Source organism: Empidonax traillii, unplaced genomic scaffold (assembly GCF_003031625.1).
Source record: "Empidonax traillii isolate 1590-97213 ecotype Southwest subspecies unplaced genomic scaffold, ASM303162v1 scaffold238:size1398292, whole genome shotgun sequence".
Classification (NCBI taxonomy): Eukaryota; Metazoa; Chordata; class Aves; order Passeriformes; family Tyrannidae; genus Empidonax; species Empidonax traillii.
In genome coordinates this window covers 406,218-422,198 of record NW_020955431.1, presented here as the reverse complement: position 1 = coordinate 422,198, position 15,981 = coordinate 406,218, and the positions used below count along the sequence as shown (strand labels likewise).

Genomic DNA, 15,981 nt, shown 5'->3' with positions numbered 1-15,981 from the left:
AGTAATGGTTTGATTATCAGCTGTTGCAGACATTTCACGTTCTCTGGCCTCTTCCTGGAAAAGAGCATTTTACATCTATCCTTTTCTCATCTGCCTTTCTTTTACCACAAACCTAGTTATCTTAGCTGCAGAGCTATTTTTGGGGCAGTAGTTTCTGTAAAGACTGCAGTCCATTATTCCGACTCATGTCACAGCTTGAAAGCAACTGAAGTGATGTTTTAGAGGCCCTGCTGCTTGATTTTGCTTAACTTCTTAAAGGAATGTAAAAAGCAGTTAGCGAACCTCTGAAAATACACTTTTTTCTTTCTCTTCACCCCACCCAACTACTAGCTTTAACCATTTATTTTTTTACTTCCTTCTGGCCATTTTAATATCCTTTCTCTCCAGTTCAATTCACAATCATCTCTCAAATGTAAGCATGTTAACTTAAGCAGCTTTATGTGGAGAATGATTCTCTAGGGCTCTCTGATGGATTAAGTGGCAGTACCTTGGTTATGAAGCAACCTACATTTGCACATTCTCCAGTCGTTTCCCATTAAAACTTAAATCCTTGTTCTGTTGTGGCACCTTTAAAAAGCAGACCTCTCCCTTACATCTAAATGTTATGAAAACCAGGCATACTGTAACCCAGAACCCTCAGGAATGCTTGATTGAAATAACAGATCAGAAAAGTCTCTTGCTAACATTCCTATGATTATAGATTTACTCAAGTGACAGAAACATTGTGTCAGCTTTCTTTCTGCATATAGCCTAATTTTGGTTGAAAAGCTAACATAGCTCTTAAAGGCTTCACTGATGCAGTGTTTGTGGGGATAGATAACTTCTTAAAATGTAACAGTATTCACTGCATTTCTTCTCTCTAGAATTGCTGATTGGGTGGTTGGTCTGGTTCCTGCTGCAGAGTAGAATGTATTCCCTGTTAGTAATCACTGAGATTGAGTAGAGTGAGTAAAGGGAAATAAAGTGACTCCTTCTTAAATCCTCACAGGTAAATAAAAAGACAGTTTTGGTGTAGCAAACTCTGTAGTATCTATCTTGGTTAATATTCTCTTTGTATTTGGATTTCTTTTTTTGGTAAATTGTACCTGGTTTGACATCTCACATGTAGGTCTGAGGACACTGCAGGGGAAAAAAAAAAGAAAGAAAATAAGAAACACCCATACATTATGATTTACAGTTAAAACCCCCCCACAATCAGTTAGCAGTTAGTTAGTTTTGAAATGGTGTATTACATCAAGCAGTGAGCACGGTGCAGGAGAAAATAACAGCTTGCTTTTGTTTTCATGTGACCCAATGACTTGAATAGACGATGTGAACACAGAAATCTATTTAACTTAATAATTTGTTCTGATCTGTGTTAGAGGTATTTGAATAAATAAACTGAATGTGAAAGTTCCCCTAATGCTGTTAATCACAAACTTTTCATTTACAATGGAGCTTAGCAAATAAGTAATGAGAACCCCTTTGGTACAGGAGGCTATTTGCAGGCTTAATACATGTGAAGATACACATGCTAGAAGTTATAGTGCAGTTAACTCCTACCCTGTTGTGTACAAAATGAACACGAGCTGCTTTAAACATAGTTTAAAGCTTCCTGGAATTGTTCCAGGTTCAGATATTGAAGGTCTTTCTATTTCAGTGTTGATACTCATGTTTGTTCTCTCTCCCTCCCGCCCTCTACACCTCCTTCTCCCTTTGCAGGCAAGGGCAGCTCAAGCATCTCATCCGACGTGAGTTCAAGTACGGATCACACACCCACCAAAGCCCAGAAGAATGCAGCTACCAGTGAAGGTAGGCAGCTGGTACTTATTACCCAGGTTAGGCCTCCCATCAGAATCTTTGTAGTTTTCAGAAGAGGAACCCCTCCTCCTCATTCCTTTTGTGTACACTACCACTGGTCCACTAGAAATTTAAAAACAGTTCTTCCTTTGAACAGTTTTGACTCCTACCTGATGTAGTTTCTGATTTAAGCTTGTGACAAAGGATTGAAGATACTTCTGTGGAATCCAAATGCAGAGGGTTGAGAGTAATTTTGCATATCACTTTTTCAGCAAAGGCTGAAAGATTTTATGTAATCCGATTTTTGCAGGTTTTTTTGTAGAATATACTTAATGGAGATTTTTTAACACACTAGGTCAATTCTAGGTCAATTATCACTCTCTTCCTACTCTGAGCACCATGAAAGTGTGAGTTGTTTGACCCAAGTTTTTCAAAAAAGTGTATCTATGGAACATGAAGAGCTGACACAGCTTTAATTAGATCAACACACCTCACCTACAGTTATTACAGTTATCTTCCATGACTAGATTTTTAATGTCTAGGGGAAGGAGACATTTTCCCTTTCAGTACAATGTTGTACTAACTGGCCTGTGGACAGAGAAATGCTGATTCTTCCTTGCTGCCTTCTTATATATGAATAGGTATGCTCTGTTCAATAGAAGTCTTTTGGCCTTAGTTTTCACAAATGTGTCTTCTAAGGAAGAGAGGAAATAATTATGCATAGTTTAATGAGGTAAGCTGAAAGGATTTTTTGATTTTTTTTTTAATATTTTTATAATGATGGGCCGTAACTAATATTTCTGCTCAAGTCTGTTATGATGATTTTGTTATATTTGGTTGGTTTCAAGTAATAGTTCTGATTTCTTACAATTCTCTCACTAAAAATGAACTTACAAGATGGTTGTTCTCAGTCTACCTTTATTTCTTATGGCTAAAAGAAACCATAGACTGTTGAATAGTTCTAGTTTGACAAGTCTGACTATGACTATAGAATCTGTTCAGCAAAAGCAGTTCATGTAAGTAATAAATGACCATGTATAAATCACCAGAATTTTATTGTTAGGCATGCATAATCCCACACCAAGAATGAATATCTGGTACCTGTGAACCATAAGAGATACTGGTTTAGAATCTCTGCTTTTAGAATCTCTGCTTTTAGAATCTCAGTATTTATTTAACAATAAATAAAGAAATGGTTAGTAATGTTGAGTAGTAGACTTCATGATTCTCTAAGTCTTTGATTCAAAAGTTTTGAAGTACCTGGAAAAGGTGAATTGCCAAGACACTAAATGAATTTAGGAAATGTATTCTCTGTATGACAGCCAGGAATGAAAAGGAAAAGAAAACACAAAGGAATAGTAGAAACTCGAAGTTAGTATGTAACAATTACTTTAAATTTCTGTTCTACTTCAGTCTGTAAAGCATGGTTTTTTCCTTACTCTCAAATCAGATAATGCAAAATAATCCTTTACTAATCTCTAAGATTTATGTTCTTATTGTAGCCCATTGTAGAGCCAGTGGATACCAGTGTTGACCCTGAAATCTTCACTGGTTTGCAGATGAATAATTCATTAGTGAGGGAGGCTTTAATGCAGACCAGCAGATGCTGTAGTGGAGATGTTTTTATGAGTTCTCATACAGATTCGGAAAGAGTTCAGAGCTGTGGAATTGTGTATTCTCTACTTGGAGGCCATTTCAGATGTGAGCTGAATATTTCTGTGCCCTAAAAGAGTGGGATTCAATAAACATAATTTTGACAACAGCAGAAGTAGCTTCTTCCTCAACCAGTGCTACTACTACTTTTCTACAATTTTTTTTTCTCCTGAGGAATTACTGATGTGGATCAGTTTAACATAAATTACCTTGATATGAGTTGTTACATAATCTGGTGGATATTTTGAATATAACCAGGGAGCATAAGAACTCTGTAAAGGCAAGTGAGACCAGAGACATGGAAGTAGTGCTGGGGGAAAACTGGCACTGTTGAAACCAGTGCTGTTACTGTAAGGCACATTTATCTGCTGTTATATGTCTATTTTCTTTACTAATGCTGCCTCTTTTCCCCATGTATGGTAGACTTGTGCTGAAGGAGGATTGAGCTGATCAGAAAGACTCATACCTTCTGCAAGATGACTAGAGTTCTGTGCTTACAAGGCTGAATGCTTTGTAATGTTCAGTTATAGAGTAATGCCAGCTAAGTACAGGAGTCTGATTGCGTTAGATGCTGTACAAACAATGACACTTATATATTTGGGGGTGTTTGTTTAATGTTGTTTTAACCGTTTGCTAAACTTAACCTATTCCACTCTAGTATTGGCTTGCCATGATACAGTAGTATCTGCCCGCCTCAGAGATTGGTAAATATATCTTGCCTTTCACCATAAGACTGGTTTACTGCAGGGACAGAATGCTTCAGTTCTGCCTATACTGCAAATTCACTGCACTGTGTGCTGTCCTATGATCCTGTGAGTGCGCCATGTGTTCTATGTGGTGAGCTGTGTGCATCAGAGCTATGGAATGAAAAGGTCTATGAAACATTGCAGGTAAACTCTTCACCTACATTGTCATGGGAAATGATCCTAATTGAACAAGCAGCAGACAGCTTCTTTACATCCTTTGAATTTCTATTGCCAGCTGAATTTCTAAGTGCCCAGCTCTGGGAAGAGCATAGAATTTGTTTGGGGCTGAAGGCCTTTTACAGCAAAGTAGGAGCTTTCCAGCTTTTCAAACAGACCTAACTCTTTCCAGTTCTGCACAGCTTATGTTGCTGTAAGACAGTTGACACAACACTTGTTGAAACTGAATCAATGGAATGCCTTGAAAAAACTAGAAAGGAAATTTGTGGGACTGATTCATACAAGCTTTATGGTACTCTACAGCATAGAAGCAGTTGTGCAAAGTACTACTTAGGCAGGTACAGATTCCCAAGGACTGCAAGAAGATGGCAAGCAGGACTCTTACTTGAAAGAGCAAACCATTTCAGGAAGTATCTGACAACAGCTGTTATCTTGACATCAGTTCAGGCAATCGAACCACACTCTTCATCTTGACTACTGCAACCATGTTGTTTGCGAAGTTTCAGTGCTGTGGTGTTTCTCTATGGAATGGGTGCCAGAAATGAGTAACAAGATGCTCAAAATGGCTTATTTGTTCTTCTGGTCTTAGGTATGCTGTTAAGGTCACATCAGTTAAATTTCTTGGTGGGAATGGGAGGTATAACTATGGCCAAAATAATGGTACCCCACTTCACACTGTGGTTTAAGAGCATCTGTAGAGTTGTGGAATATTTTAGAATATTTGTATATATACCTGAATATATGTATTTAGAATGTTTGTCATGCTGTCAAATGTGCCTGAGTGACCTGCACATCCTCCACCTGAGAAGGACAGTATGTGTTAGTATCCTTAGCCAAACGAGCTTCACTCAGTGATGCCTTGGAGAGGTGTAGAGGAAAGCACACAGTACCTGGCAGACTGCATGCCTTCCTAAATTCAAACTTTGAGATATCAATGATGCGCTTGAGAGGGGTGCAAAGGTGAGGCTGTACTAGCGCTGAAACTGGAGTCCAGTTGCTCTTCTTGTGGCCCTCACTTTGTGTACTTCAGTGAAGGGCAGGTGGCAAAAAACAGATGTCTGGTACTCTCTGTAAATCACAGAGTAAGGACTGTAGAGACTATTTGTTTGTCTGCAGCTTGGCTCAGAAGGAAGCATGATAGCCTGTGGGTGTGCATGCACACTGATGCCTCCACACAATCTCCTCTTCTGAGGATACGTTTTTCTTTACCTTTGAATATACATCCTGCCTTTTACTTCTTTTCCATTCTTGGACATAGTCTGCAATTCTTTACCCTATCAATCAGTTAAAGTTAGAAACTTGAGAACACATGAGTTTTTGCTACCCCCCATTGCTCTTCTGGCAAGTGACAGACTAAATGGATTTTTGTGGGCTATTTAAATGCAATTTGCTAGACACAGTCTCAGCTGGAATATTATTGTCTAGAACTTGATTTAGAAGATTAAACTAAATGACTGTTTTTGTATGGGTTTACCTTGATCAGGGAATTTTCTTCTAACACTTACCTGCAGGGCGTGGAATGTTATATCCAAGCTGAATGCTTCATATTAACTTGAATGACTGTTTTTCAAATAAAAAAATCAATCCTGTTTGCACTTCATGTGTAGGCCTGTTAAGCAGTAATCCAGAGGCAGCTTTAAGCTGAGAGCTCATGTATGAGCTCCATGTATAAGTTCTAATTTATTTCTCAGTTGCTATAAAATCAAATTGAAGTATTAGGTCTGAAGCAAAACACTGTTTTAGCAGAGCAGCTCAGTGCAGAAATACCTCTGAATATATCCCATTAAATCTTTGTATTTTGAATTTTGCAAAAATACAGTGAAGCCAGCTGCTGTATTCTGAAGAAGTTAAAACTTTATCTGCTTTTAGTGTTGTTGACTTTTAGGGGCCTTCAAAAAGTAAGTATTTTACTTTTTTTCTGTCTGCAGTACTCTGAGAATTTGAGAGTACACTGCAATATATATTTAGTATGGAGATAAAATGCATTTATTTTGGCAGTACCTGTTTGTATGCATCTCAAGAAGAGAGGTGTTTCTTCTGCAGTTTAGATGTGTACTAGAAAAATCCCCCACTCTCATAGTTGTATCCTCCTTTCTGTTTTGTTTGGGCTTTTTAGTGATTCTGGTGGGCTTGATGGTGCTGAGTTTGTGGTTGTAAGGGTCTTTTCCAACCTAAATGATTCTATGATTCTTGGAGAAGCAGAACCTATAGCCTGGCAGGAATAATTACGTTCATTAGGAGCCATTCCCTCCATTAAATCAGTCAGGGGGCAACTGTGTGAAAATGTAGCACTTTAAAACTAGGTAATGCTTTAATTACTCATGTAAAAATGCTACTTTATACCCTGTGCAAGATGATACTTGGCTAAGATTGGTCAGGCTGTGTTTCTGTGGCCATCAACCATCCTTTTATTGAGGGACATAGCCAGTGAAGTGTCTATAGAGAAAAATTACTTTTTCCAGAAAAAAATTGACTTCTGTATCAGAAATCATTTATCACCACTCTACTTGGGAATATATATTTCCTGAACACAAATTTATTTGGGTTATGTGCCTTTCACCTTACAAGTGAGGGATCAAAATACATGTTACAGGATATTTTCAGGAAGGATGTAATTCTCTTAATTTCTCTTGGCTTCATAATGACATTCTTTAAAAAGACAGGGTATCTTCTGGATCTCCGAGTAATTCTTTATTTACTCAATGAATTTAAGAGGAGGAGTTCTTGCATTGTGCACAGTGATGGACGCTATGAAAAATTTGGGAAGATGGAACAGGTTTTTGCTACTCAATGATTTTGGTATTTAAAATTGTTCCTGATAGAGAATCAACTCAAACTGAGATTCAGGTGATTGCAATACTGATCTTTTTCTGGAGAGAGACAAAAATCTCAGAGAACCAGTTTGCAAATAGACATCCTTTCTGTGTGTTATGATTTACATAAACAGGTAGGTACCTATGTTTAGTATGCTGGAGTTTCAGTGAAGCTTTTGAGTGGTTCGTGCACCCTCTTGGGGCACTGAGCTAAGTATTGTGGCAAAAGACTGTTCCCGAAAGGTTTTTCCTCTAGATTTTCTTGATGATCCCTTTGGTGGAAAGAGCTCTTTTGATCCACTTAAGAAATCTTTTCTCACTTCAGTTCTTTACCATTTTTCCTTTCATTTTCTCTTTTACATTAGAAGCTGACTAACCCAGTATCAGAAATGAAAACCTATGAGAGATGTTCTTTCTGGATGAATTTTAAACATGTATAATTTCTATTCTTTTGATGGCAGTTCTTTTTATCTCTGCCCTCATGTCTTTGCAACCTCTCTTATTGGGTACTTGGGCTTTTGGTTCTACTGCTGAAGTACTGTCTGAGTAGGCTTTCTGTACACTAAACTGTGTCTGAAGTTGATATGAATGCCTGAATTTGCCCCTGCTTGCTTGCAACTGGGCAGAGATCCAGTTGGCTTGGAGTGAACTGTGGCTGTTTTGAGTTGGTAGTGAAACTGGAGACCAGGTAAGTTTCCTGGGGTTTTGTGTTACTTTTCTAGCAGGAGAGTTTTATAGAAAAGTGAAATGTTGCACTACTGAATGTGCCAAAACAGAATCATTTGAAGCCAAAAAACCTGGGGAAGAATAAGAGAGGGGTGAGAAGCGTGACAGTCAGTAAATCCAAAACTATAAACACTTTGGCAGAATAGACAGAGGTCACTATTTAAATTCCTTTAACCAACATATCTGAATACATACGTAAATATAATCACCTCAAGCAGTATGTGGAAGTACAAAGTAGTATAGAGATTGCTGTTAGGCACTGGGTTTTTTGTGTGTTTAAGCATATTTTGGTATGCTTTTGCTATCTAATAGGCAGTGTTCCTGCAAAACTGTTCTGCTAATTATAACAATACAATTGCAATCAGCATTTAAATCAGAGTTCAAATATGAGACAAAAGTAGTTGGGACATTGGCAAGGTTAAAGCTGCAAATTGAAACCTTACGTTATTCTGGCTAATTTGTACTGAAATGCTATAGCCAAATGTTTAAGACTTGCCCAAACAATACTAAGAACAAATTAGAGAGGTACATAAAACTGCAGTCTTATTTGATCTGCTGCCTGAAATGTGAGACCTACCAGAGTAAATGCACTTATAGTACAGTTAAAGAGAAATGATCCCAATTTAAAAATCTGGCACTAGCTTTTCTGAGTGAGGTCTGATGCTTGGTAGGAGTGATTACAGCTTATTCAATTACCTGTAAATCTGATTTTAAGGAATCCAAGATCCCAAATGTAGTTCTTTGGGTAAAATGCTGTGCCAAACTACTTAAATACTGTTATCACAGGGAGGTTCTGACACTTAGCTGTTCCTTCTGTTATTGCCTATGGCAGCAATCTAAAGTAGTTTCTCTCTCTGAAAAGTGTAGAGTCATCTTGAAATATCCGTTGATTGCCCAGCATTTTTTAGTCTAAAACCCATCCTTCTTGAATGCTAGACTGTCTCCAAAGACTGCTTGAAGAATATATACAACCTGATAATACATATTGAAATATGTTTGGTTTATCCATTTTTCAGAATTTATGAACTGAGTCTAGCAAGTTCGTCCAGATTAGTTGATTGAAATAATGAAATAAAATTGTAGCAGCAATTTTTTTTTTTACTTGACAATCCCTGTTAAGATGCTGTGGTTTAAGTTTATTGCACAAAATATCCTGCCTTATTTTACTGTATCTTATCTTTTTATGTCAGCTTGTCAAATGACTGCATAATTTTTGACTGATACTGCCAACAGTGCCAAAACTAGCAGCATGCTTGAGTAATATCTGCTTAAGAGTTGCTGACTCATTCTGTTCTTGTTTTCTGGCTATGGTACCACAGTGGATGCTACTATGCTTTTTCAAGTTACTCAAGTTTGGCATCTCTGTGTTTCTGCTGGCATTCCTCAGATTTCCTTTGAGAAATATCTCCTGAGATTGGCTGATGAAAATGGCAGTTCAAGAATGGATAATTCTTATGCTTAATTCCGACTGCAGGATCATCATTGGTTTAGGCAGTTACAGCAGACTAGGCTGGAAGGAAACATAAACAAAAGTTACGAGCATAAGTATAATCTGATGATTAGCCATCCACATATTCCTCTAGCCTTAATCAGCCACAGTTGAACATATAACTAGTGTTGTGGTGGTATGCCTGATGCATGTTCACCAACTGCACGTTGTGATACTTCCTTTCATATTTAAGGTAGTTTTCATCTTGAACTGTGATGGAATTGGAAGTTGTATGTCTTGAACCTCAAAGTAAAATTGCCATATTAATGGTTTAAATAAAAAATTCCACACACCCCCCCACACCCCCCAGTAGATGAAAACAAGTGCCCATAATGGCCTATCAGCCATACTGAGCTAGGAGATTTCTACTCACTTACTCTGGCTTCTTGGGTGTACATAGGTCTGTCAGAAGGCAGGCAGGATTTCCTTAGAGATGCATTATAAATGCTTGTTTGTAAGACTTTAGTCAGTTTAAATCAGCTAGTTTGTTAACCTCCAACGAAGTGAAGTACGGAGACTTTTCATGGGCATTTAACCTACCTTTGGTGTGTTTATGCTGCCTTGCAAATGTGAATGCATGGGTGGGAAGAAGTTTGGCCTTACTGGATGACTGTAGCCTGTCATGCTGCTTGCAATGAATTGGATATATCATAAATCTCCACTATTAAATTTTTATCAGTGTTACCATAATGAAATTCTGCCTTGTACCAGTGCTTAATCTAGTCTTTAGTGCTTTTGGTTTTGCCTAACATGAAGTCCATTTCTGTCTTGTGTATGCAAGAGAGTGAAATTCTATAGCACAATAAGGTATTCATTGTTTGTGGAAAGTTTTTTTTTATGTTGTTCATTATAAGTAAATAGTGCTTGTGGGAATCTGAAAGACTAACTTTAAGAGATCTCAAGGATTGGGATCTCAAATAGCAGCAAATTCTTCTTCCCAGCTGTGATGTTTGCTTAATCTGAAAGTATTTATATGTTCATGTAGACATGTGTAAACATTGATTATTTGTTTATTTATTAGATACAATCATGTTCCCCCCACCCTATGAAGATAAACATATATAAGGCATGTCAGATAGGTTTTGTGCTCCCATTTGAGCAATAAAACCTTAGTGTGACACACCCAGAACTTCAGAAACTGTTCACTGTGCAGAGCAGTCATTCACCTTGATCAATGAAGGACTTGTATAGCAGTTTTCCTTATAAAACAGATACAAATGTTGACTAAATGATAAAATTGTAATTGAATGCCTTTTGTGGGCTCTGGCTTGGAAAAATATGTTTATTTGACCCTTCTTTATTGCAGGCTGAGATTAGCTTGAACCATTAGCTTGAACTCTGTTTTCTGAAACCATTATACTGTCTTGCTTTTCTTTTGCTTCTGAAACAAGATTTTAGTAACTTCTTGTAATCTGAGGCAAAATTGCAATTCAATCTGATTTTAGCTGTATTTTCCTTTATTGTTTCTGTAGATTTAACTTTCTCAGATTTCTTTTAATACCCTTGTACCTCAGGTTCAGTTGTACTACACATTTTCTATCCAGCCTTGCTTTTGTATTTTGAAAGTTTTTGCCATGTAAAGCATGTGACATTAATCAAGAAGCTGATGTGCCTAGTTTTAATGGAAAATTATTCTGCACCTGGCTAAAATTCACAATATTCTGAATATGCTTTTGCTATTTCCAGTTAAAAGAACTGATATCAGGAAGTGTCAGTTGGTGCTCTTAATTTGGCAGACTACTTGACAAATATGTTTTGAGGAAAAACAATTCTCAAGGAGGATTTTTCTTTCTTCTGATATGGCATTGAATGAATGATAAATCTGCTTATATTCTTGAATGTTTTGTAAAGATCACTTCTGTTACTGTCTAAATAAGGAAGACAGACTCCTGTAGCATTCAGTGGAATCTGAATATTTGCTGGACTATGCTGAGAATGTCACCCCCAGTGAAAGTGTATCCAACTCAAAATAACAGCAGTACCATTCAGTCACTGGGTTCAGATTTTACTGATCATGTTAAATAGCTATTTGGGATGAAGAAGAACTGATATCTATTTATCTTGATGTGTTAACACTTTCACATACTTTTAATTTTGTTTAGAATGTGGCTTTGTGTATAGGGGGACAAAACAAAAAAAAAACCCACAAAAAACCCCCCCAACCCAAAACCACACAGGAAATACTCACCCCCACCTAATATTTTCATGTATTGCTGTGATGATACCAGTTGGTTTTTTTAAATATTGCTCATAAGAAGAAGACTAGGAGGATTTAGAAACGAATGCAGCAAAACGCAGATTTGGTCCTGCAAAACTACTTGTCGTGTTTATTGATAGATGTCCATTTTGAATTAGACAAATGCTGGTGTGAACTGAAAAAACAAAGCTCAGAATTGCTGTAATTTATCTCATGTCCTAATTTCTGTTATTGGTTTTTCTGGTATTGACAGGAGCCTAAAGCCAAAGAAACACAAGGGTAGCCTCCTAAATTTGGTGTTAATTAATGCCAAAACTATTTGAGTACCTTTTTATTATCCTTTTTTTATGCTTTAATTCAGAACTTTAATTACTTCTAAGCTGCTTATATTTTGCATTTGCTGATTTTGTAGAAATTGGAACATACGAGACTAGAGCAACTCCTAATATAAATCCCTGTCTGAGAGAAAGATCTTTTCTTATTTATCTTGGAAATACAATAAGCGTGGAAGGACAATATGCCATGACGTTGTTGCTATTTAAGGTTGCTGGGTTCTAAATTGAAGCAACCATGTTTAAATATGTGACATTCTGGACTATTTTGGAAGGAAAAATAATAAAACCAGAACTAAACTATTTGCCTAAGTGGAGAAAAGAGGACTGTAGTTGGAACTGCAAACAGTAGAACTAGGTGACAGGAACTGAAAAACAGATCATATTATTTGCAAAGTCATAAAAAAAAAAAAAAAAAGTGGTTGAAAGTATGAGTGACCAAACCTTTCTATTCTACTGTCTATTGCTCAATATGATCTACTATGCTTATAAACTTAGCAGACTCAGATACTGTGGAAAGGACAAAGGGTTTCCTTTGGGCCCCTTGTGGAAACCATTTTTATGCCTGAATGGTTAGCCAGGTCAGGCCAGAAAAATAAGCATTTTGTTGTAGATGATGTAGTTAACAACAAATGTAATCCCGGTGAATATTTGGAATCTGATGTATGCCTGGAAAACTGATGTTACTTGGATAACCAGATAGGCTTCCTTGATCCAAAAGCTGTCATTAACTCTTTGTGAAACTTGATGATATTTATCTTGGGATTGCGAGTGTGATTCTAAAAAATAGTTCACATGTCAGTCTGAAAATGTTGCTTATTGTCTTGAATTAAATTGTACTTTTACTCCAAATTGAAGTGTCATTAATGTCAAGTTCTAAGAGAGGCCATATTCCTTTAAAGCTTTGAAGGAATTCAGTCAATATCCAAGGAAGTCGTTGAACCTTGCAGATATATCTCATCAAGAAGTTTCCAACTGCTTGAGCTGTTCTTGAAAAGAACTCACACTAGAAAAGAGGCTCTGTAAGGTTTAAAAATTCGCCCATTTTCTTAAGAAGCTGTTACTGGACTAAAATAAAAAAGTTATTCTTTTGTTAAAGAGATATAGTAAAATAACGTCCCTAGTGTTAGTAATAAACCATTACGCAAAGCCTCCATGAAAAGAAAATAACTGAAAATTAAGTGAAAATCTGAGGTATGTTTGTCAACTCCTTTTAACCTCAGGACCGAGATCATCTTTGATATGAATGCACTGCTGTCAGTGATATTTGTCTCTATTTATGTCATGACACATTTCTCTGTAGCAAGAAAAATGCGTGTATTTTAGGTGCTAAGATGCTATTTGTGTGTTGGGGGTTTATTTATTTGTGTTCGTGTTCATTTACTTGTGTCCAGGAAACTAAATTCAAGATTTGGATGAGCTTCAACTATTCCCATCTGTGCATGTATTGGAATTTTCAAGAAATTTGGCATGGGAGAATGCTAAACTGTGAACATGTTGCCAATCCTCACCTCATTACACACTATATTGCAGTAGTTCGTGGTGTGTGTGTGTTTACTCAAAAGCTAGAAAGATTTTGTTGCCTTGGTTGCTTCTTGAACATTTAAACAAGTAACATCAATTTTGTTCTGACTTTGAATGTGCCTTAATACTAATGTGGTTCAAATATCCACGGAAAAAATTTGCTTCTCCTTGGACTATAATCTTTTCAATTCTGACCCAGTTTTGTGGGCAAATCTTGTGGTCAGTTAATGGCTTGCTCAGCTCAGAGTTAGATCTTCTACTAGGCTTGGAAGTGATTAAGCTCCTGTGCTGTTTTATTGCCATGCTAGTTTACCTTCCTCATTTGTACATTATGTTTGTGTTAACTTGATCCAAATGAAGGACACTCCTGCCCCCACATTTTGGGGCATCCTATACAGAGCTCTGGAAGGGTTATCCTTTGCTTAGCATGCCAGATGCATTTAGGATGATTCTTCTTAGGGGATTGTACAAGTTAGCTGAAGCTTTTGAAACTGTCAGGCAGTGGTCAGACTGCCTGCCATTAAACATCTGGAAGTAGCTGAAAAATCAGCATTTTCTCTTTGAGGAAAGAATTGTACACTGATGGAACAAGGCCAGGGAAAACGAGGTGTTGGCCTATGTTGCACCATCTTGTAAATGATGCTGTCTTACACATCCAGAGTAGTATAGCCTTCAGATACAAGTATTCAAACCACGAATCACTTGATGGCAAAGGCTTAAAATTAAAAACATAAGTTTTTATATAGATATTGAAATACATCGTCTTATTCTCTGAGTTGAACATTGCATATTGTATCTTGTGTTGAAATACCATATAGGAAACTTACAATGATCTTAAACAGTTCTTATCATCCCCTTCCCCTCCCCTTTTTTTTTCTTTTAATGAACTTTTGTTCATGAATGAACTCCCATTCTTTTGTGTCTAATATTTTAACTTTAATGGAACAGTCACACTTAGCTCTGGTATTGAGCTTGTGACTGTTGAATTTCAATGAACTGTGATTTAATTTTTTTGCCACTTCTGCCACAAGTTATTTTGGTTCTATATCATGGAAATGCCAAACTGAATTTTATTTTGGGGAGAGAAGGGCCTGCTCAAACTAAAGACACTGAATTTAGACTGGGCAAAGGAAGCAATGATGACAAAAGATAGCAAAGATAGTAAACCTTAAGTTTAAAAATAAAGCTTCTGTGCTGTATAATATTTAAAAGAAAGGTGTAGGTTTAGGTTTCATATCACTGCTTCGCAGTGATAACAAGACTATAAGGTAAATGTAGGCCATTGTATTCTAGCACTTCTGTTACTTTACGGAAAGCTTCTGGTGGAAGCAACAACATAATCTTGATTAACTAATATAGAGGTCTAATAAAAGGAACCTTGCCAGTTCTAGGTGCATGGAAATCTGGAAATGCCAAAAGATTGGTACACTATTGAAACAGTAATAGGTTTACTTTTTGGATAATTTTGAGTTTGTACACACTGAAGAATCCTTGTGTGCCGGGAAATCCTTGGAACAAGGTCTATGTCAGGACAAATGGATGATTTTGTTCCAGGCAATAATGCCTTCTTAATGAATAAGTTGGAGCTTATGATTGTAGGGATGTACCACAGAACTCAGCTGAGTAAATGCATTTCAACTGTGTAAAAACATGGAAGTCAGACCAGCAAAATTCTTTTATTTCTGTCTGCTTTCCTGTGGCAATAACACCTCTTTGCATGGCCCTGGTTTTACCATTGTTCTGGCAAGCTTTGGAAGATACCAGTAACCAATATACTAGAAACCTGTCTGATAATGGAAAGGCCATGGGTTGAAAGACCTGTATGCTCCTGTGTCATAATCACGTCTTGTTTTGCTGAGCACTGTCAGGGTCACATGGGTGATACCAGACTTTCAAATTCACCTCCTGGAAATGTCTTACCTTTTCTTATTCCTACATCAGTCTTCCACTTTCTGAATGTGAGATGAAGCTGTCCTCACTGCCAGCGTGTTATTTTCCTGAACGTGCTTGCCAGGCTGAAATGATATACATCATAGTACATGCTGCTTGCTGCCAAACTTCAGTCGTATATGTATTGCTCAAGCTGTGAACTTCCAAAGAAAACACAGGGAGGAAATCAAAATTAAATTAATCTCCTCCATGTGTAAAGTATGGCTGCACTGAGTTCTACGTGTTGAGAGTGAGAGGGACCATTGGTTGTGTGGGAGCCAGAAGCCACTGGTGTGCACAACCCTGTTCTGTTGCATCGCTTGTCTGACCTGGAGTTGCTTAGTGTGAAGGCCTTAATTTTTTTAATCATAGCTAGACAAATGACTTTGCTAAACCGTGGTTAATTATAGAACCATAGGTTGTTCTTGGCAGTTTGCATTCATAGGATTAAAGGCAAATGAGTCACTAGTTTCTTTGGAGCCCTCAGAGCTGTTCAAGTGCTTCATGTAATACAGTCAAAACTTCTTAAGCTGAGACTGAGCAAAGCTCTGGAGTCTTCAGTTTTGGACACAGTACGAAGGTTAGGTTGGAGACCTACTGTCTACTCTACTTGGTA

The 15,981-nt window shown here is 37.3% G+C and overlaps 1 protein-coding gene across 7 annotated transcripts in view; it reads left to right on the top strand.

The window, feature by feature from the left end:
- The window catches only part of FBXL7 (F-box and leucine rich repeat protein 7), a 298,878-nt gene that overhangs the window by 161,598 nt on the left and 121,299 nt on the right, over nucleotides 1-15,981 (top strand). For 6 of the 7 annotated variants that reach the window (XM_027888443.1, XM_027888441.1, XM_027888447.1 and 3 more), the window contains one exon: nucleotides 1,702-1,791. Coding sequence is in view for 2 of the 7 variants with exons in the window: in XM_027888441.1 (XP_027744242.1) it covers nucleotides 1,702-1,791 (90 nt within the window). In the remaining 5 variants the exon portion in view is untranslated. Of the gene's footprint in view, nucleotides 1-1,701; nucleotides 1,792-7,738; nucleotides 7,857-15,981 lie in introns of those variants that run through there. The other variant, XM_027888445.1, reaches the window with a different exon arrangement.